This window comes from Lepidochelys kempii, chromosome 3 (genome assembly GCF_965140265.1).
Source record: "Lepidochelys kempii isolate rLepKem1 chromosome 3, rLepKem1.hap2, whole genome shotgun sequence".
Lineage (NCBI taxonomy): Eukaryota > Metazoa > Chordata > Testudines > Cheloniidae > Lepidochelys > Lepidochelys kempii.
In genome coordinates this window covers 40144375-40167888 of record NC_133258.1, presented here as the reverse complement: position 1 = coordinate 40167888, position 23514 = coordinate 40144375, and the positions used below count along the sequence as shown (strand labels likewise).

At 39.1% G+C, this 23514-nt stretch overlaps 1 protein-coding gene across 1 annotated transcript in view; it reads right to left on the bottom strand.

Moving 5' to 3' along the window:
• Nucleotides 1-23514, bottom strand: part of DLGAP2 (DLG associated protein 2) — a 690779-nt gene that overhangs the window by 56752 nt on the left and 610513 nt on the right. Inside the window, exons 7-8 of the mRNA XM_073336187.1 lie at nt 21257-21468; nt 6075-6222 (exon numbers count right to left, since the gene is read on the bottom strand). Coding sequence (XP_073192288.1) covers nt 6075-6222; nt 21257-21468 — 360 coding nt within the window. The remainder of the gene's footprint in view (nt 1-6074; nt 6223-21256; nt 21469-23514) is intronic.

Sequence of the window (23514 nt, the reverse complement as noted above, 5' to 3'; positions counted from 1 at the left end):
AAGTGGTGACAACTACCACCACTATGCTTTTCTCTCCAACATGACTTACGGCCACTCTAAAAAAGGGGGGTGGGGCACTTTGTGTCTGTAATAAATTAATTGTGCTGGCTGCTGCAGGTATAGGGACAATCTGATTTAAATTGTCTGACTATGGATGAGTTAGTTAAAATCACTGAAGAAATTAGGGATTTCTCTATGGCTTAACTGCTTCTGAATGTAGTAGGGGAAATGCAACCTGGGTACAGCAAAGTAGTGGAAATGTAACCTGTGTAAAAAAATAATTTAAAGCAATGCAAGGGGCATTGATCAGCTCAAACAGCAAACTGTGAAAAAAGAAAAAAATGTTTTAAAAAAACTTCCTGTCAAAAAAAGTGAAGTGTAACAGTCAACTTACTAAAACCTCAAGTAGCTAAAATGCCAAGAAAAAAAGAGAAAGAAAAAAGGAAGTAACAACAGTAAAACAAAATGTTGCTAAAATACAGCGGTTTTTGTATTTTAGCTATTTGAGATTTTAGTAAGTTTATGTTACACTCTATATAGTATACATATTGCTGTAATTGCTTTTAAAGAAGTTTGGCATTAAGTCAATGTGTTCTAATAATAATATCTTGTGTAATATATGAGGGATACATGCTATACAAAGTAAAAGCAGCCTCGAGTGATATGGATCAAGAAAAACTTGCCCTCTTTTATCACCACATAAAAGTTAAAAATTTGGCACAAGATAGGTAACACCAGTTGGAGAAGGGCACGAAAATTAACTGGGGTCCAATACCATGAAGTTAAATGTAAAACCACTGTAACCCATACAGTGTGGAAGAAATTTATTTTCCCTCCTCAAATACTGTGGAAAGACCATGCAAGATCTGGAAAGCCCCAGACTTGTCCTGCTGTTGGCATCTAGGAGACACTTATGGGTGCAGGTGTACTGGTTTACAGACAGAGTTGTCAGCATGTATGTTCATTCTGGGGGAACAGTCTCTAAATTTCACAGTACAGTTGAGATGCTGGGACACTGGTGAAGTAAAAACTGCTCATGGAGGTAATAAGTATTGTGTGGTGGCTGAAGAAGACCACTCCTGGTACAGACCCAGGAAATGTTATTTTAATTGGCCTATATTTTGTTTCATACCTACATTTCCTGTATTAATAAATGAAAAAGTACCAGTTTTTATAATGTAATTAAAATAAAAGCAAAGTTAAAATTACAGAAGGAGGCTTTAAAGGCAGAGCAAGCCTATAATGTCATGGTAGGATAGACCACCAAACCAGGAAGAAGAAGTGGACGAGGCTTTTTTAAAAAAGAACAATATAATCCAAAATACAGGGTTTGGTGGTGATGGGGAACTTCAACTACCCAGATATCCATTTGGAAAATAATACAGCAAGGCAGATTATCCAGCAAGTTCTTGGAATGCATTGGAAACTATTTTTTCTTTCAGAAGGTAGAGAAAGCAACTAGGAGACAGACTGTTCTAGATTTGATTTTGACAAATAGGGAGGAACTGGTTGAGAATTTGAAAGTGGAAGGCAGCTTGGGTGAAAGTCATCATGAAATGATAGAGTTCATGATTCTAAGGAATAGTAGGAGGGAAAACAGCAGAATAAAGATAATGGATTTCAAGAAGTTAGACTTTAGCAAACTCAGGGTGTTGGTAGGTAAGATACCAAGGGAAGCAAACAGTTCAAGAGAGTTGGCAGTTTTTGAAAGTGATATTATTTAGGGCACAAGAACAAACTATCTCACTATGTAAGAAAGATAAGAAGTATGGCAAGAGACCACCCTGGCTTAGCCAGGAGATCTTCAGTGATCTGAAACTCAAAAAAGAGTCCTACAAAAAGTGGAAACTAGGTCAAATTACAAAGGATGAATATAAAAAACAACACAAGCATGTAGGGACAAAATTAGAAAGGCCAAGGCACAAAATGAGATTAAACTAGCTAGAGACATAAAGGGAAACAAGAAAGCATTCTACAAATACATTAAAAAGCAAGAAGAAAATCAAGGACAGGGTAGGCCCATTACTCAATGAGGGGGAAAGACAATAATAGAAAATATGGAAATGGCAGAAGTCCTAAATGCCTTTTGTGTTTCAGTTTTCACCAAAACGGTTAATAGCAATTGGACGTCTAACAAGTGAATGCCAGTGAAAATGAGGTAGGATCTGAGGTTAAAATAAGAAAAGAACAAGTTAAAAGTTACTTCGACAAGTTAGATGTCTTCAAGTTGGCAGGGCCTGATGCAATACATTCTAGAATTCTCAGAGATCTGACTGAAGAGATATCTGAGCCATTAGTGATTATTTTTGAAAACTCATGGAAGATGGGAGAGATTCCAGAGGACTAGAAGAGGGCAAATATAGTGCCAATCTATAAAATGGGGAATAAGGACAACCTGGGGAATTACAGGCCAGTCAGCTTACCTTTGAGTACCTGAAAAGATAATGGAGCAAATAATCAAGCAATCAATTTGCAAACACCTAAAAGATAATAAGATGATAAGTAACTGTCAACATGGATTTGTCAAGAACCAATCATGTCAAACCAACCTAATAGCTTTCTTCGAGAGGGTAACAAGCCTTGTGGATGTGGGGAAGTGGTAGATGTGGTATACCTTTACTTTAGTAAGGCTTTTGATACTATCTTGCATGACCTTCTCATAAACAAACTAGGGAAATATAGCCTAGATGGAGCTACCTAAAGTTGAGTGCATAGCTGGTTGGAAAAACCATTCCCACAGAGTAGTATCAATGGTTTACAGTCAAGCTGGCAGGGCAGAACGAGTGGGGTTGTTTCAAGGAGGAGGGTGAAAAATTGTATTCCTTAACTTCTGAGGACAGAACAAGCAATAGGCTTAAATTGAAGCAAGAGAGGATTAGGTTGGACATTAGGAAAAACTTCCTCAGCGTGCGGGTAGTTAAGCACTGGAACAAATTGCCTAGGGAGGTTGTGGAATCTCTGTCATTGGAGGGTTTTAAGAACAGGTTAGAAAAACACCTGTCAGGAATTGTCTAGTTGTTACTTAGTCCTTCCTTGAGTGCAAGGTACTGGACTAGATGACCTATTGAGGTAGCTTCCAGTCCTACATTTCTAGGATTCTATGTAGAATTACACTCTAGTGGACTATACCAGAGGAGGCAAGTTTGCACACCCCAGTTCATACACCGAGCCTATTATTAATGTTGGTTCAAATTACTAAAACTACTGTTGTCATGGGGAAAAGAGTAAGTTGTACATGGACAGTGAGTGGACAGAGCATGGTGTACAGGCAGTGATTCCTATAAAGCAACCTAGCCAATGCCAAAATGAGTGATGCAATGTAAAGTGAATGTATGTATATATAGAAGGGGGGTTTCTGTGTACCATAGGTATACCCTATGCCCACCCCTTATGGTTCAGTCTGATTAACTCAGTGTAGGTTTGCTGTATGCCAAATAAAGAAGTTTAAGTGATGAAACTGGAATTACACTGAATTCTTAGGAAACGCAGTAGAAGAGATCTTGGGGAAACCCCAACAGAAATAATCTGCTCTGTACTGACAGAAACTATGTAAATACCATGTGTCACAGCCATAAATAGTGTTAACTGGTGTTGCTCTATTAAATATAGTGAATTAGGCTGATTTAAATCAGCTGAGCATCAGTTCCCACATACTGATTTCATTTTTAAACACTCTTTCTAGCCCTATTCACATCATATTTTTCTTTTTTATTATTTTTATTTAGCCAATCACAACATGGACTGAAATATATTAATGTCAAGTGCTTGGTGTTAAAAAAGAGCTTAAAGAAAAGGAGTACTTGTGGCACCTTAGAGACTAACCAATTTATTTGAGCATGAGCTTTCGTGAGCTACAGCTCACTTCATCGGATGCATACCGTGGAAACTGCAGCAGACTTTATATACACACAGAGAATATGAAACAATACCTCCTCCCACCCCACTGTCCTGCTGGTAATAGCTTATCTAAAGTGATCATCAAGTTGGGCCATTTAGTTTTACTTAGTTTTACTATGTCCATTTACTATCTCTTTTTACACTGGACAATTGTTAATTTCACCATGAATTTGTATGATTCATTTTGGAGACATTCTCGGATAATTATTAGGAATGTACTAAATATCAAATTGTAGCATTTGGCTGGATAAGTGGAAATAATATTCGTCCAAAGAGAATTTAGAAGCTGAATAATGGAGAGAGCAGTAAATGACAATAATATGTATTTTATATAATCATTTATTAAAACAGAATGAAAGAAACAAAATCATATAAATATCTAGTCAACCTCATAACCTCACCAGCCTCCACATCTGGATGATATTGCTTTTTATTATATATTGTGGTCAATAACTCTTATTCATTTTTGGGGGAAAAATCACTGCAAATTTTCCATAGTTTTCATTAATCAAGCATATAGAAATTTCTTACAGAACCTCTGAGCCCCATGAAAGGCTGTTATTCTAATTTTCTAGAAAGGCATCTTGGCAATTAAGTCCACTGTGAAATGAATTATTTTGTCCTTCATAAAATTATCATTTTTATATTTCTAATAAATGAAGTCTGGGAAGGGAAAAGAAAACTTATTCTAAATCATCTTTTGCTTACACGATTGACCAAGAGAGTTATGATAACTTATGCCAAGATTTTCAAAAGTGACTAGTAATTTTTGGAGCCTCCCAATTTGAGATACTTTAACAGTGCTTAATTCAAAGTATTAACATTCATCACTTTGTGAAAATCAGGGTCCTTGAAGGCATCTCAGGTTGGGCACCCACAAATGGAGGCACCCAGAATCACCTGTAACATTTGAAAACCTTGGCCTCAGTCAATAATTACATGATGAAATTCCTTACTACTTTTTTCAAACAAAGTTTGTTGACACTTGCAAAATAATAATTTTAAAATACAAATTGCAAGAGTGAATATATACTTCTTAAATATATAGTCCATCAGTATCCCTCAATTCAGTCCTGAGCAGTAGAGGGTGGGAAGGGAACCCATTGATATAACAGAAATAAAAACACTGAACTGCTATCATATTGATGGAACATGCAGAGTGCGATGTCATAGGAAGGGACCAGGAAATAGCAAAGGCTCAGAACTTGTTAACTGAATGTATTTAGTTTATATTCTGTGTTATTTAATATATATGTTTCTGAGTTGGAAAAGATTGAACAGTGAAATGGCAAAATATGTAGATGACACAAAATTATTTACGTTGGTCAAGACCGAAGGACATACTGAGGAACTTCAGTAGGATCTAATTAAGCAAGATAATTGAGCAAAGGATGGCAAATGAAATTCACTGTGGACAACAGCAAGGTTGCGAATCCTGAAAGAATATGAACCATCATATACACTACTCTAATGAGTTAGAAAAAGATCCTAATTATTATTAGGAACAGCTCAATGAAAAACACTTTCTCCGTGCATAGTGATTGTCAAATAAGGCAAACAATATTAATGTATATTAAGGAAGAAACAGAATACTACTTAACATAATATCATTATATAAAGTGATGGTATACCTCACTGAATTCTGGTCATCCCATCTCGACAAGGATGAAGCAGAAATGGTAAATGTCCAGACAGGGGCAATGACATTTTTTAAAAGCCTGGACAGACTTCCACATGAAGGGACATTGAAAAGGTTAGGTTTGTTTAATTTAGAGAGGTATGAAGATGAAAAGGTGACATGAGAGAGGTATACATAATAATGAATGGTCTAGAGAACAGCCTCTGAGCGTTCCTGTTCATGCCCTCTTCCTGTACAAGACGAAGTGGGAACCCAGTGAAACTAAAAGGCAACACTGTATATATTTATATGTAGGGTGGATTTCTTAAAAGGGAAATTCTGATTTTGCAGTTTTTTGGCATAATTTGCAATTTGACTGTCTCTTTTTAATCATACCATCTTCCTTCAATATTAAATTACTTGAAGCTTGAATTACTTTGTGACTACTTACATCCTCACTCCTCTAATATTAATCAAGAAAAACAAATTTTCCATTTTTAGTAGCTAGTCCTGTATATGTAAATAGCTCACAGTAAAAGATTTAACAATAGATTCCCACCTGACTAACACAGCTGGCCTGACTGAGTGTGCTCACTGCTCTCATATAGCTCTGATTCCTTGATCGGAACTTTGGGGAATTGTAGTTTGCGGAGGGATCCATGTTGTGGCCCCCAGGGACATCACTTGCAGCTTGAAGGTAGCTCTGACTATAAAAGAAAGGGGAAAAAAGAGGAGGCTATAAAAAAAACTCCAGATGGAATCAGTTATGACACTGAAAACAGCAATTGGTATTAGCATCATAAATGCACTCCCTGGGGCCAAATTCTTGATCAACGTAAAAGGAACAGTGCTACTGAAGTCAGGAGAGCTGCATCATTTAATATAAGCAGAGAATTTGGCCTTAAGTTTACTACCAAAATGATTTGAAGCATTCAGCATTTTTACTGTAAATTAATATCACTAATATTCCCCTGGCTACAAATGTTACATTTTACTAAAATAAAATGTGAACATCAATATGAACAACAACTACTGCAGGAATGGAAATGTATCTACAGGGATAAAAATCACTCTTCTCTGTCATCTTGTTTCATCAAGGTGCTGGATTTCAAGATGCCTTATAGGTTAAAAGTATCAATACATTTACAGAAGATCAAAATATCCTGTGGATCAGCTAAAGAACATGATTTGTAATGGCACACAGCACAACCGCATAAATCTCCTGAACCGGTCTTTTTACAACACACCTCTCAAGGTACTTTTCCCTGAGTGTCCAGAGCTTACACCACCACCATCACCTCCTGTCCCAGAGGATGGTCTTGTTTAAAGAGACACTGGCTATGTCTTCCCTGCCAAAAAAGTTTTCTTTTTTCTTTAAACATGATAACTAACCTGCATTAAGTTCTCTTGCTCTCCTAGTGGAGAAAAGACATAAATAGGGTTTACTATGATGTAGCTAAGCAAGGTCAACACTATATTCCCAGCGGCAGCTGACCTGCCCTAGCTACATCACATTAAAAACTACAGAGCCGTGTCTCCAGTAGGATTTTACAGCAGGATACTGCATGTCATTTTCTCACTGTAAAGTCATAGGTTTTTAGGCAGCTTGAGTTAAAAGCAGCTGCCCTCAATTCTCCCCTTGCCAATGTCTGCAGTTTTACTACATAAGCCTGGTCTGCTATGCCCATTGCTGTAACTGACTTATGGGACTGGGAAGGAATGTTCCCCTCACTGCTGGATTGATCAGGGTGGGATTTTTTGCCTTTCCCACAGGAGCTCACATACCCAGTGGGTAGGTCAGGAGTTTTAAGGTTCAAGTTGTCTCATCTTAACAGGTGTCCAGGCAGTTGTTCTGTAGTGGGTCCAGTTCCGTGATAGCTGGCATTGGAAGGGGACTCAGGGAAAGCATCACCTAAGGAAGCTGAGGAATGGGGTTGGGGGTCCCAATGTATGGTACAGCAAAGGGATAACACCCTTTCCTCAGCCCCTTAACCCTCAGATGGGAGGAGGGCCGTGGTATCCCAGCAACGGGCTGGGATGAGCTGTGGAGGGCTTAGGGTCTGACTCATTTCCACCGAATGACTGAGAAAGGAATCATGCATGGTACAAGCTGTAGTTCCTAGATAATTTAATACATTTGCTGCCCACTTAAACCACATCCCTCACATCTTGTCTTTCCTTCCCTGCTTCTGGGACAAGGATGCTCATTGCTCCCTCTCTCTTACACCTCATGCACTAGCATGGGCACTAAAGCAACCTGCACTTGCATTCCAGGCCTGGGACGAGATCTGTGCATGTTCACAGGGTGCAGGAAAAAGAGCAGGGAGCCTCCGCATCCATTTACAGCATGCTCAAGCACCATGCACAGTCTAGGCACGCTAGGAACAGGGAACTCTAACGCCAACAAGACATGGCAACACTAGACTTCTTTTATCTTGAGTTAATTGGCAATTAATTTGAGGTCGTTAGCACATTGGTGCCAGTGTGAACACTCCACAAACATTTGAGGCAAACTACAAATATTTTTTCTTTACCCCAGGTGAAGTAAAGTTCTTTGTCCCAAGTTAGCAGAATCTTATCATCATTATTATTTGTATTATAGTAGCAGCTAGGAGCCTCAATCATGGACCAAGACTGTACTGTGCTAGGCACTGTATAAACAAGAACACAAAAATGGAATGCTAGGTTTGTTCTTTACCCATGGCAGTTGGGCAATTAATTCATTTGAGGGTTAAAAAAATACCCTAGTACCAACAAACCCCAACAGTGTTAGGAAACTCAAAATGGGCTGCAATATGGTTCCTTTTCCCCTGTGTTGGTATGTCATGGGGACAGCACATATTGCATGCACTCTGTTACAACATATAGCATGTAGCAGCAGCTGCTCTGTGCTCGGACCCAACGGTGCTGGAGGCACGGTCTGCCTCATCATCCAACATACTGTGTTTGCACCACTGTACATCCTCACCGCGCCATTGTAGCAGTGGATTAAAGTCAAAGATTGCCTTTTTGCCAAGGAAAAATCACTTTTCTGATCCCAGTGTCTGCTTCTCAGCAGGCTGCTGAATGCTCTACATATATTATTGCAAATAGTGTTAAAATAAATAAAAATAAAAATCATTTTTTAAAATAAAATAAGCGTCAAAATAAGCGTCAAAGTTTGGTTTCTAATTTGTCCTCACTGGAAATGTATTTGTAGATATGGGGTTCAATTAATAAACTTTTTATGTCATTTTCCTGCTGATCAGAATGTGAAATATGATTGACCAATATTATTTATGGACTAAAATTGTGCAACTGTGATAGCCAAAGGTCACAGTTCTACCACTTGATCGAGAAGATAACTGTAATTTATTCTTAGTACCAGAAGATCTTATATTCTCCTCACAGACCAATAGCAGAGGCCAAGACACTGCTAAATGCTGGAGAAGGTCTAACATTCCATACAGCAGAGCACTATAGTACATATACACACATTCCAGTCATGAGGGTTGCAGCCATTTCCTTTCCTCTTCCCCTGTTGTAGTGGTGGATGTTAATGGATGAGATTTGGCTACCAGCTCTTTGCCTCTTCAGTTGCTTTCCCAGGAATCCAGGCTCTTTTCCCAATAGATAGCCCAGCATCCATAACAGGAACTGGAAACAAGGAACATCTAGCTCTGCCTAGACCACCAGCAACTGCCCTGCAGAGCACAGTGTGAGAACCACTGCCCTAAGAAGAAAGGCTTAGGGGTTATTGAGAATTGCTCAGTGCAGATTTCCTATTCTGCCACAGCACTTAGCATACTAAACTGGTTGCTCAAGTGCAACTAAAGAGGGCAACATGCTGTGTTATGATGATATAACTGAACCATGGCATGGCATGGCATCTTCTGGAGTACTGCGAACAGATTTGGTCATTTCACCTTGAAGATACACTGGATTTTGAACAAGTCCAAAGAAGGACAAGAAGGATAGAGACACAGCAAGAAAAAATTTAAGAGCTAGCAAAAACTATTTATTTACCTTTGTAGATGCCCTTAATTTTTTTCTTTTATCTTTTTTCCCATTTAAGGGCAACCACTGGACACTGTATTTATCTCAGGCTTTATTAATGCTTGGAGCTCAGGGTGTGATTTCCATCTTGTGTAGATGTACCTGCACTAGCTCTACTCAAGCTAGTGCACTAGAAATAACAGCGTAGCTGGGGTACTGATGGTGGCTTGGGCTAGCCACCCGAGTATGTATCCAGTGGGTCTAAGTGAGTATATACTCAGGCGGCAATGGACAGGCAGCAATCAGCTGGCTTGCGGCGTTTTGGAGGCAGGAGGGAGGAGCGAGGACTTGGCGCACAGGCTCCCCTTGCCTCCTGAATGCGGCAAGCCAGCTGATTGCCCCGGGCAGGAGGGAGGGGGAGGAGTGAGGACTCAGTGTGCCTTCCCCCTCCCTCCCCTGCCTCCTGCCCACGGCAATCAGCTGGCTTCTGGCATTTAGAAGGGAGGGAGGGTAGGGAAGGAGGCAGAGCCTGTGCATCAAGTCCTCACTCCTCTCCCCCCCCACCTCCAAAACGCTGCAAGCCAGCTGATTGCCACCGGGGGGGGGGAAGGGCAAGGGGGGAGGCGTGCCTAGTCCTTTTGTCTGGCAAAAAAAAATTTCCCTGAAACCTAACCCCCCCATTTACATTAATTCTTATGGGGAAATTGGATTCTCTTAACATTGTTTCACTTAAAGTCACATTTTTCAGGAACATAACTACAACGTTAAGTGAAGAGTTACTGTATTTAGGAACCAGGTCTAATTTTATTTATCCTGAAAAGGAAAAAAAGAGGAGATTTGAGAAAATTATGGAAGACTTAGTGAAATGTAATCTGTCCATCTTTTCCTCCTACCCAATTTTAGAAGAAGAAAAAGGAGATGCTCAAGGAAATTAAAGAGCAGTACTGTATGTTTAGAACCAAAGAAAGGAAGGATTTTTTGTTTTATTGTTTTGACATTTTTAAGGTAGCATAATATCTCGTCAACCTGTGGAATTCATTGAACCGAGGAGTAAACATAAAAACTAGTGTGGCTGAATTTTAAAAGACTGGAATTACTAATAACATCTGCAGTTAGGCAAGATAAGCTAATATCATGGATGATCAAATATCATGCTGTGCCTAGGGATCCATTTCCTCCAGCATTACATATCTAGCTTCGTACTTTACAGCTGAATTTTCAAAAGTAACCGCTGGTTTTCTCTGCTGCCAGAGAAAATAACAATTAGTTTGAACCTTTGTGTCTGCTATGGTCTATTGCTATATTTATTGCAAAGCTAATTTGAAATCAATAATTTTAATCATTATTTTTAAAGTATGCATTTCTGAGGAGAGCGAGGTGCTAACTTCATATGATTTATAAATGGCTGTATCTCTTCAGACTATCATCACAAAAGGGTCTTCTGTTAAGTTAACAGCAAGCACTTTTATTTTCAGAAATCTGCCTTCCTTTACTTTTTATGTGGCTGTTAAACAGATACAATGGACACAAAATATATTCACATTGGTACAGTCCAATCCTGGGCTTCAGCAGATTTTAGGCAGTGCTACTCACTGGGAACAGGCTGTTTTAACTTAGGGCTGGTCTTCACTATAGGGAGATTGATGCTGCAATCGATGCAGCAGGGATCAATCTAGTAAAGACCTGCTAAATCAATGGCAGAGCACTCTCCAGTTGACACCAGTACTCCACCTCTCCGAAAAGAGTAAGGGAAGTCGACTGGAGAGCGTCTCCCATTGATGCAGCACAGGGAAGACACAGGGGTAAGTCGACCTAAGCTGTGTCGACTCCAGCTACATTGTTCACATAGCTGGAGTAGCGTAACTTAGGTCGACTTACCCCGGTAGTGAAGACAAGCCCTTGGACACCTCTCTAAAGTTACACTGGGAGTTGGTTCAGCCTCTGGAGCAGCCCAGGGCTAGAAGGGTGCAAACGGTATGTTAAAACCATGTTAGTTGCACTCTCCAGGGCTGTGAGTTCCGTGCTTAGAGGCGAAGCACAGAATCTCACTGTTGAGTTCTTAAAATTCCACCAAGTTTATGAAGGGTGTGTCTGATTTACAGGAACCAAATATCATTCAATGGAATTCACTCTGAGGGCAAAACATGCCCTGTAGGACATAGGTAACTGTAATGTTCCAACACTGTATTTCTGACTTTTTAAAAAAATGTCCAGGATCACCACCGTATTAGTACAAAATCTAAGAATGAATGATAACGTTAAAGAAAATACAACCACCTTTAACTGTCAGTAAGTGAGATGCAGAAGCATTATTCTGTGATAAAAAGGTTACATAAAATTTGTTAAAGACCTGAGGCTTCACACTTAACAAGCAGGTATATTAATATTAGCAGTGTTTCATCAGTCATCATAACCTATTTTATTGAGGGATTTGCATTTCAATGGATATTCATTTCTCTACCCAGATGTATCTTAATTCAGTGTTTGGATATGCATAAAATAGCTCAGAAACCTGGATCTTACAAATGAACAGTGCCATTCTGTAGAAGCTGAGATTCACACAGTAATTGTGGAGCCCTGCTGACGTCAATGGGGCTTTCTGCATGGGAGAGTGGAAGTGCCCACCTTCAGTCAGTTGCAAACCCAGGACTGTAGATACTAAGTTTGACTTTCCCTTAAGGATAGAATAGCTATTTTGGGTTCCTTGAAATATAGCAGGTGCCTATAAATCTAGTTAATTTCTGTATAGTGGAAAATTTACTTTATATGCTTTGCCAAACTATAATACTTTCTTTTTGGTCTGACTATGATAGAGATCAGGTTTTGGGCCAAATGAAATTAAAAAGGTTTTCTGCATAGGAAAGTAGCCATCTATTTTCCCTTTTTGACAAACTCATCTTAGATATTGCACATTCCATTTATTAAAGTGAGACCGTGTTAGGAACAGGGCATAGGATGCTGTTTCTTTCCCTGTGAAATTTCTATTAATTATTGGAAGGAAACAGAGGTCCTCTTTTTTATGTCAGAGAAATTTAATGCCTTCTTAATTCTGTAATATTATCTTTAAAGGAACACTTAAAGATGATTTAATGGCTGGTTGTTATGGTGAACGATTTATGATGTAAAATTTTGAAATTTTTTTTTTAAAGTTGGTTGTGTTTAGCTGTGATTAATGTATTTAGGCAGGAGCATGACCAACACTGTGATTTATATCATAATTCAGTATGCAGAATATTTTTATTGTAGCAATTTTCTAATCATTACCCTCACTTCATGCTTTGCTTCCCAAAACGGTGGCCTACAGAAATCAGAGATACAGGGTAAAATTGTCAAAAGCCTCTATATGACTTAGGCACCTAAGTCCCATTAACTTTCAATTAAACTTAGGCTTCTACGTCACTTAGGTACTTTTGAAAACTTTACCCGTTTTCTCTGACAGGCTGCTTCTTATATTCTTCTGCTTTTACTTGATTTATTTTTCCATTATGTACATATCTATATTTTTGTAACAGGCCCTAATTCAGCAAAACACTTAAACATGGGCTAAAGTCCATCTGTACTGAACAAGGCATGTAAGCAGGTGCTTAAGTTCCATTATAGTTGATGGGATTTAGTTGATGGGATTATAGTTGATGGGACGAAGCACACAAGTACTGTACTGAATAGGGCCCTCACAAGATGACTTCATGTAACCTAAAAAATGAAATAAAAGTCACATCAGGAAAACCAGAATTTAATTTATGCATTTTTTTCTGCTTCTCTAACTAAAAACATCTTATTTTTCAAATTCTTGCCTCTGGCAGAGAGCATTTATATGCATTGACTTTTTATGGTAGGAGATTAAATAAGAAAAACAAAAACAAAAACGCCTCTTAACTCAGCCTTTTAAATTAAAAGAAAAGTAAAAGTAAGACACAAGTTGAGAGCAGAAGTGAACAGGCAACTTTGGGGAAAAAAAGGCTTTGTCATCAGAAGTTGTAAATTCATGGTTGTGATACTTGCCCTTGTACATGATTGTTTCTGTACATCATTGGGATGAATTACAGGTCTGTGAAGCTTCACACACTCTTGTCAGAGCCTGAAGATTTACCCCCATCACCCACTGACGTTCCCATCCTAATCTGGTGGCCTTGTATTTCAAGCCAATAACATAGTGGTAGTGTTCTCTACTGGTCAGGCGTTTGGGGTTTGGAACGAATTTCCGGGGTTTGGAACGAATGCTGGTAAAGGGCAACATGCTCAGCAACTGGGGGAACAAAGATATCTTGCATTGTTCAAGACCAACGACTCTTCTTTCTGCAAGGAAGAATGGATGGGACTTCCTTCTGAACCCATAAAACAGTGATACTCAACAGGTGGCCCGTGGGCCAAATATGACCTATCAAGGCTTCCTGTGTGGCCCACCAGCTCACCTTAAAAATATTTATAATTAAATTCCCAAACAGTGATGATCGGCCTATCATTTGCCTATGACTTCCTTAGTAACTTACTGGCAGTGCTTAATTTGTAATGAAAGAAGTGCCGGGCTCAGTCCTGGCAAGCCCCGGCACAAATTAAGCACTGGCTGGGTGGCTGGAGAATGGCCGGGTGCTGGGGTTATGAACTGCCAAGCTTAGAGGTGCCGGGACAAATTCAGCCCTGGAACAAATGAAGCATTGCTTACTGGATCTTAAGTTCTCAAGATCACATTGGCTATGATTGAGCTAGGACACCACTCATTTTTCATTAGTGATGGAAATGGAGCCAAAAATGAATGTGAGTGGGAGTAAACGTCATAAAGTCGACAGCAAAAAACAAGCTTTTAACCCAAACTGGACAGCAGATTTTCTTTTTATTATGCCACCTCATTTAAACACAAAACCTTTGTATTTAATATGCCAAACCACCATCTCCATCTATAAGATGGTCAACATGAGCACCACTTTGAATCAAAGCAAAGTAACTTCAACATGGCTTATTCTCCTGGCAGTGTTGCAAGGTGTGACAAACCTGAAAATCTGAAGTCTTCATATCACACTTCAAATGTCATTCTCACAACATCAGTGACTGTGCAGGGAAAAGCAACAGCTGCTCAGAGACATCCTGTGCCTACTGATAGTGGGGAAGCAGAGTGAGGGTGGCTGGCTTCAGCAGTTTTTTGTTACTGAGATCAGTCTGTGTGACCATGCTCAGTACAAGCAAAGCAGCAAATCCGGGGGGAAGGCACATGACCCTGCATGTCCCCGTCTCCCATGCATTGCCTTTGCAGCTGGTTCTCTTTGGATAATGTTGGTACTAGCTAAAAAGAAAAAGCCTTTCCTGGATGCCAAGTCTGCGAAGGAGTGCATGTTGGAAATGCTGGAGGAGCTTTTTCATGGAGACAAAAACAAAGATGACATTTCATTGACATTGTGAACCATGTGAAGCAAGATCCCTCTCTGATTCCATGGCAATGTGAAGATTGGAAGTAATTTATGAGGATGATTTGTCAGCCCTCCTTTCCAATAAAAAAAAAAAGCCAAATACATGTCTCTTGCAGTGGACGAATCAAGTGATTTAAGTGACACTGCCCAGCTATCACTGTTTGTTACATTTTATGAGGGTAAAATTTTCAAGGAAGAAGTTTTGTGCTTAATACCATTAGAAACCTACACAACAGGAGAGATCATTTTTGAAAAGGTAAAAGGCATTTTTGAATAAAACAGTTTAGATCTGCAGAAAGTAAACTTACTTGTTACACATGGAGGTCCCTCCAGGACAGGGAAAGAGAAGGGCTTTGCTTCACATTTGGCAGCAATATACCCATCATTCACCAGACTGACCTGGGCAGTAATTTGTCTGGGGACTTTAAAAAAATAATGGGTCTTGTAATCAGATTGGTGAACTACATATGCTCAACTTCTAGCTTGCAACATCATCTTTTTAAAGCTCTTTTACTTGACGTTTCAGACGAATATAATGACCTGTAGCAGCACAACAATGTTAGTTGGTTAAGGGGGGATACATGTTACAAAGGTTTTTTGAACTTCAAAAAGAAATAATATAATTTCCTTCAAACCACGAGACCAACAAGGGTTGCAAGTTCTTGGAATTTATGAATTATGCCCCCTCTATGTCACAGGTAGCTTTTCTGTGGGATATTACTGGTCACTTCAATTCCCTCAACTTGCAGCTACAAGGCTGTGCAAGCAGAGTTGGGGAATCTGTTTGAAAAAGTGTGTGCCTTTCAGAGGAATCTTGAAATCTTTCAGACAAGCTTAACAGGAAAGATGTTGCACTTGTTGTGTTGTTTCTACAGATGAAATTTAGTTGAAAACTGAAGTAGAATGAGAAAGCTTGACACATGAGGCCTGGTATGAAGCCTAAGGCCTGAACTAAAGTAGTCAGGACCTGCTGATATAAAGCAAAATCAGGCTGTGAGCCGAACTCAGGTCCTGTTACAAAACATGCCTACTTGCAGGTTCCCAGAACAGGCAAGAACAGGGCTGGTATTTCAAAAATGCAAATGTTCCTAAGAAGTGCTAGGCACAGGACACTCACGTAAACACATTCCAGAAGGGTGGTACCAGAACACCCTGATATCAAGTAAAGTCTAAACACACTTTCCGAAGATAATAGAGACACACTGACTCCTCCTGAAGATAAGATTAGGGTGACAGCTAATGGATAGAGACATTTTAATCAAATTGAACCAACATGTACAATGCAAAGAGTGGTAACTAACCACGTCAGAGGGGCAACAAGTAACTTACTTGTAACAGTATATAAAAGAGGGGTCACAGAAGGTGTGTCTTTGTCCAGCTGAGAGGGGAACAGAAAGTACCACTGTTCACTGAGCTGAGTCCATTGTAATGGGCATACATTGATCCAGGAAACCGGGAACATGCTTTGTTGACAATAAACCTGGCCAAGCGTTTTCGCTACTGATCAGAGTCTGTGGTCTTCTTGGGCAGTTCAATCAGAGCCCGCTGTACAGGTTATCTGGCCAGAGCCAGTAGCACGCAGAGAACACACACGAAACAAACAACTGATGACAAAAACAATGCACGAAATTCTAAACAATCTGACTGAAAATTTTAAAATGTGATTTGAGAATCTTAAAATTCCCAAGGATTTGCTTTTATTTGTTCATGAACGGTTTGCTGGCTCTGCCAATGGACCTTGCCCTTCTGATGCAAAGAACGTTCTTGATTCAGTTGATGAAGATGTCTTTCAATTAGAAATTGTAAAGCTCCAGAGCTCAGTTGTCTTCAAAGCAAAACTGAAAGAAGTGAGACTTTGTAATTTCTGGACTCAGTAGGCTGACCAGTTTCAGAATAGCCAGAATCTAGTCTTTTAATGATGTTCAAATCAACGTACCTCTGCAAATCTGGATTTTTTACCAGGAACATTATAAAAAACCAACATCACAATAATTTGACAGGTAAGTATCTTCACTAATGCACGCGCCTTCTCCTGACCTCCTACAAATCACTCTTCACAAAGTTTGCCAGAGATTGTCGATGTCACATCTCCCATTAGAAATTGCCAGAAACAAAGGTAATAATGTTGATTTATAAACTTTGTTAGAAGATAGAACAGTAACACGTATGTTGCAATTAAGGTCTTTATGTATTGGCAGCTGAAGTTTTTTTTGTTTTTGTTTTTTTGCCAGCCTTCTGCGCAAATGGCCTGCCTCTTGTCATAAAATTCTCAAATGGGTCCATGGGTAGATCTAATTGAGTATCACTGGCATAAAAGATACTTTTTACTTTACAGGCTCATGGATTCCAAGGCCAGAATGAATGATTGTGACCTCCTGTATAGCACAGGCCACTTAACTTCCTCAAAATAATGGTTAAAGTATATCTTTCAGACAAACATCCAATCTTGATTTAAAAATTTACAGTGATGGTGAATCCACCATAACCCTGGTAAACTGTTCCAAGGGCTAATTATTCTCACTTAAAAAAATCACACCTTCTTTCCAGTCTGAATTTGTCCAGTTTCAACGTCCAGCCATTAGCCAGATGGCTTGCTCTTCAGCACTGCAAAACATCTCTTTTCCCAGGGGCTAAGCCTGTTACCCCTCAAGCATTCTCTCCCAACCCAGGGAGCAGTCTAACCCACATCTCCTGAATGACAGTAGAGGAAGCAGCTATACCATTGGCCTGGCAATTGCCCTGTTAGTTTGATAAGACTTTGTAAAAAGCTATCTTGTTCTTGGTAAATCTCCGCTTTCAGCCCTTTGGGTAAGTCTACATGGGGATAAAAAACTCGCAGTATGACTGCCAGGGCTGGCCTGAGTCAGCTGACTTGGGGCTCGGGCTGCAGGGCTAAAAATTGCTTTGTAGATGTTCAGACTTGGGCTGGAGACCAAGCTCTGGGACCCTGCAACCCCAGCCTGAGCCTGAATATCTACACAGCAATTTTCAGCTCCAGAGCCTCAGCCCTGCAAGTCCGAGTCAACTGACCCGGGGGAGCTGTGGATTTTTTGTTCCTGTATAGATGTACCGTCTGAGACTCCTAGCTGGCTGCTAGTTCACTGCAGAAACTTGGAAAGCTGCTAATGAAGTGTGCAGCTGGACTTCTACTGTCAGGAGGATGAAAAAAAGCAAAGATTAATAAAAAGAGCAAATACAAGATTAACATAATTTTTCTGCAGCTAATTATTCTTCCCATCTCCTCAACTGAAATTATTCCATCAGCACCACACTCTACAGAAGCCATGTCTAAAATAAATACAGAACATATTTTTAAAAAAATAAGTTTTAAACTTAACAATTTAAACAGGGATGGATCAGCTACATGCAGCAAAGGGTGACAGTGAAATAGTGTATTAATTAATATAGCATGGAAGCAGGATTAAATTTGGCCCCTGCATGATCCTTCACAAGACTATACAAAGACAAGCTTCCTGTCTGCATGCTTACCAAGCAGTATTTCATGAGAAGGATGCTATATCTAAACTCACCATAACTGCCACCACCCTGCAAGCATGGGGTGCTGGCCACTGTCAGAGGCAGATGATTGCAGAACAGATCCAGTACAACAAATTCTATATTTCTTTTTTGTTCTTATGTTATACTTGGGCTATAAAGGGTTAAGCTTCAGCAGGAAGTTCAAATGTTTTAAATGACACCATGCAATGTCATACTTCCTGTTCACTCCAATGGACTCACTCACACACATAGACAGGAGAGTCTCTCCTGAATACAGAATACTGAGTACAGCCAGGCTAAATTATAGCAGTATCAATACTGTGCTTATTTCTTGTTGTTAGCCAAATACATAATTTGTCCTAAATACCTGTCAGATTCATAAATTAAATATCACAACACATACCATATATATCCAATGCATATGGAGGATCTATTGCTATAGTAAAGTCTGTTATTTAGAGAAGCAGTAGGCAAAATATACACAACACATTGTCATTTTTATTGTTACCTGACCTAGCTCATTTTCACTTCACTCTTCATATTTACAAAGGTAAGTTTCTCTTGAGGTGCTTCAAAAGCATAATGGAAAACTCTAGCACCACATGATTATTCATCTGCATGACTGTTGCCAATAAGATCAGAAATTCTATAACTTGAGGTTAAATGCTTTTCTACCAGCAAACAGTGGACTGAATGGAAAAAGTTGGTGTTTTACTTCCTAAAGTCCATATTTTGATGTAGGATCCCAGATTATATATCAGGCAGCCCCCTTGCAAACCTAACCACAAAGCAAAAAATGTTGAATTTTTCCACTCCTGACCAAAGGAAGTCAAGACAATTTCCAAGACAAATATGAGCATTGGCACTATTCCAAGAAGGAACAAACATGAAATAGGACAGATATTTGAATCCGCTTCTGTCTCCAACACAGAAGGCTTTATTATATTATATTTTACTTAAATGCAGTAAATTATACTGGTAAGTCTTTCACACAACGTTATAGCAGTAGGATTTGCACTATTCTAGTGTTTGCTTTGTGTATCATGATACTATTAAAAGAAAATGCATCTGTCAGATGAGAGACTAAGGGACAGATTTTTAAAGGGATTTAAAGGTATGCTATCTTTTGAAAAAGCCACTATCGGAACCTACCTGCATCTTTAGCCACCTAAATACTTAAAAAACCTCTTCCTTAGGGCTTGTCTACATTTAAAATGTCAGTGCAGTTTTTTTTTTGAGTCAAAGACATTAGTGCTCTTGTAGAGCTCAATTCTGAACCATTTTATGTACCGGAACAAGGGAGTAAGGAGTATAAGTACCTACTTACTTCTCTGTACAAGCTACCTGATCACTGTGGACAAGCCAATCAATGCAGCTGAGCTGGTGCATCAGGGGACATAACCTGTATCTGGTATTGGGCAAGTTGATAACCAGGAATCAGAAAGTGGCTCTCAGTCACAATCTTGTTCATGGTCTGGTCCTGAAACAGTTCACATACGTGCTGCCCTTGGCTCAGGGCTTGTGGCAAAGCCACAAATAAGCCTTTAATCATTTTCTACAATGCTAAAATGAACCTGATCCTGCTACAATTGAAATCAGCAGCAAATCTGCCATTGATTTCCGTCATTTGTAGTATACTGCATTAGTACTGTTCTTTGTTTTTAATATTTTGGTTTTGTACAGTATATTTGCAAAACATGGCAAAATCGATAGACTATTTTCACAATGACCTACTGATAAGCTCCTGCGTTATGAATACTGTGGATTATAAAAAGCTGCCCTTTATAACATATATCTTATTTAAATGTGTAATTTTTGATTTCTACGAAGAGAACAGAACGTCCTTTACGTTGCATAAATAAATAGCACACTACACTCTTAGAACTGTCTTCTGAAGCAAGTTTTTAGATTCCATGTTGCTTTTATGACATTGGTTATTGTTGGTACTGTGAACATTATTTTTCCTCCAATCTGCTAACTAAATTCTTTTATTTAATGAAGCCAAACAGATGATAATTTAGTTGAGGTTTTTTATTATTACTATTATTATTATAAAAGTGTGCATCACTAAGGTACTGCATATATGGTAATATCTACAGCACAGTTGGTGGATAAAGGTCAAATAGTCAACCAGCCTCAGCCTCAGTTTCTTTGCTTGGTGCATTTCTCACAGAATTCCGAAGCTATGTGGAATGTCCATTAATGGAAGTTGCAGAACTGGAGCGATGCTACTGCTTTGAACATTTACCGCTCCAAAATACTCAAATGTGTAGTGTTGTAATGGTACATTTTTAAAAAAAGACAAAAATAAAAACCTACTAGAAGCACAAGGATGGCTCCATTATGTAAATACACATCCAGACAATTATAATATGTAAAATCATAGAATATCAGGGTTGGAAGGGACCTCAGGAGGTCATCTAGCCCAGCCCCCTGCTCAAAGCAGGACCAACCCCCAATTTTTGCCCCAGATCCCTAAATGGCTCCCTCAAGGATTGAACTCACAACCCTGGGTTTAGCAGGCCAAGGCTCAAACCACTGAGCTATGTACATTACTTATTTGACAGACCACCCATTATGGATGCTCAGAAAAACATGTTATACTGTTTTTTAAATGAGTGTGATACAATATACTTGATACATGGGAAAGTTGCAATATGGAAAGAATCATGTTATAACTAAAAGTTATAGATGACACAAATGTAGTATTGCTGTATTTTTTGCTGTGTGTATTTATCTATTTATATATTAAATATATATATTTCATGAAACCCGTTTGTTGTAATCACATCAAAACATCATAAAAAAATGACCTGAGTCATTGTGGCTTTTAGTAAGATATGTGACAAAGTTTGGTGAAGCTTACTTTGGGTGATCTCCAAGTGGTCTCTGTCCAATGGATTTTAATAATGACTCTGGTCGAACTGCTACCTTTGGTGATGTTTTTGGGCTAGTGTCAGAATCTCCGCTTTCCTCATCTCCCATGGCTTTAATATAACTCCCACTTCTCATTCTCCTGCAGGGGATCTCCTCGTCTTTACCGCCAACAGGGTACCCTCCCCATTCATCTTGAGGCACCTGGTACCAAACACAAAATATGCAGGAATCTCATCATATTTTAAGAGACAGCCTTAGATATTCCACACTTCAAGACATAGTCATTTAGGTTTGACTCTTCAGGCACAATGACACTGGGTAAAATTTTCAAAAGTTCCTAAGTGACATAAGAGCCTAAGTCACACTTTTGAAAGTGGCTTATGTGCATAGGAGCCTAAAACTCATCGAGAGTCAAGCACTTCTGAATACTTTACCCATTATCCTCATATTGTGATTCTGTAGCCTTTCAGACATACCATCGCTAATGAAATATAAAAAAACTGCATTTAAACAACATTAAGATGTAGTTCTGTCACAACCTGATGGAATTCAGAGAGATGACTACTGTTGTTCATGATTCAGACTCTTATGAAACAAGCGTAATGGCAGGAGTTTTCTACAGTAATTTTTGTAAAGAACGATAAATAAATAATTCAGAGAAGGCTGTAGTATAATCTCATTCTATACCAGCAAAACAGGCAATTAATTATTAATACATACATTTTAGGCAGTTTTTGAAATGCTCATTATGTTTAGTTACTAGACAATCCATCACTCCTCACTAGCTTTATACATCAGGAGATCTAGGTTCAAATTCTGACTTAGGAAACAAGTGAAAATGAGTTTGATGGCTACATGCTCATAACTGTCTGCATCACAAATCTTCCAAGTAATTCAGCATGAGATGAAGTCTCTACCCAACATAAACTCAGAATTGGAAGCAGTGCTGTTTCAAGCTATGATATAGGCATGCAGAAACTCACATGGTTAAAATTAAGGGCATACATTGGTGCTTTGCTAGATCTGGGCCATAGATCTCAGCACCTTGGAAGATCAAGCCCTTTATCAGCATAATGCCTTCACATATTATATAGAACCATTAATATATATATATATATACCCTATAAAGCTGGAGGACTGCGAGGTAAGAATCTATAGTGGAGATTCTGAAAAGTCAGAAGGTCTAGTCAAGTCTGTCAAACTAAATATATTTGGGGCTGATCCAAAGTCCATTCAGCTCAATAGAAAGGCTCCCATTGACTTCAACAGGCCTTGCATCAGATCCATGGAGAGTGACACTAACTTATTCTCTAAGCTCCTCACTCTCCAAAATGCACTCATACCCCAAATGTAGGTGAGCAGGACTTGTGCTGTGGACCCCATCCAAAGAGGGTCAAGGGGGAAATGAAAAAAGAGGAGGAACAAGGGGAGGGGGAGAGAGAGAGACAGAGAGTGAGTGGGAGGGAGACGCTGAACCAAAGACAGAGAGAGAGACACACACACTCTAAACACTAACGGTAACACTTGATAGGGAGAGCAAGCGCAAATCAGAAAAGAAAAACAGCTTGAAAAGAGAAATTGTATTAGAGAAAAATATACTCTGAAGTATTTTAAAAGAAGAAAAAACATAGGGAAAACACCGGCAGGAGAGAGGAAAGAAAAGATGCAACAAGAAGGAAGAATAACAAATAAACAAAAAAGTTGCCATCTGAAGCACAGGAACAAATCTTAAAGTTAGCCAGATTTGGATTTTGGAAGGAGGTGATGGGAAGCTAAGAGAAGAGGGTGATTATTTCTCCCCAAGCTTGAGATCTCTAGATACAATAAATCACCCACATTTTCCTTTTAAAACTAAACACATATGGAAGTTCTCTGTGGGGAAGGATTTTCAAGGTTTGCTGAGAACTCAAGAATATCTGCGAGCAGTGTTAGGGTAACAGATGGAAATCTTTAACATTTTGAAAAATCAATACTTTTTCTTAAACTTTATTACAACACATCTGGCAATTCTCTTGACTGCCAAAGACTGAACGATATACTGCTAAAGAATTAGATCAGTAAATTCATTATGATGAAATACTTGATACCAAACAAACTTATTTATACCTTTTGTTTTGTTGCTCGTGTTCTGATGCCGGCATGGCTACGAACAAGGTTCAAGTAACTGAAAAGCATTCTGGTTACTGGCATAGAAGTGGGTTCCTATGTGCTTTATTTCATTTCTCAATTTCCAACATTAAGGATGAA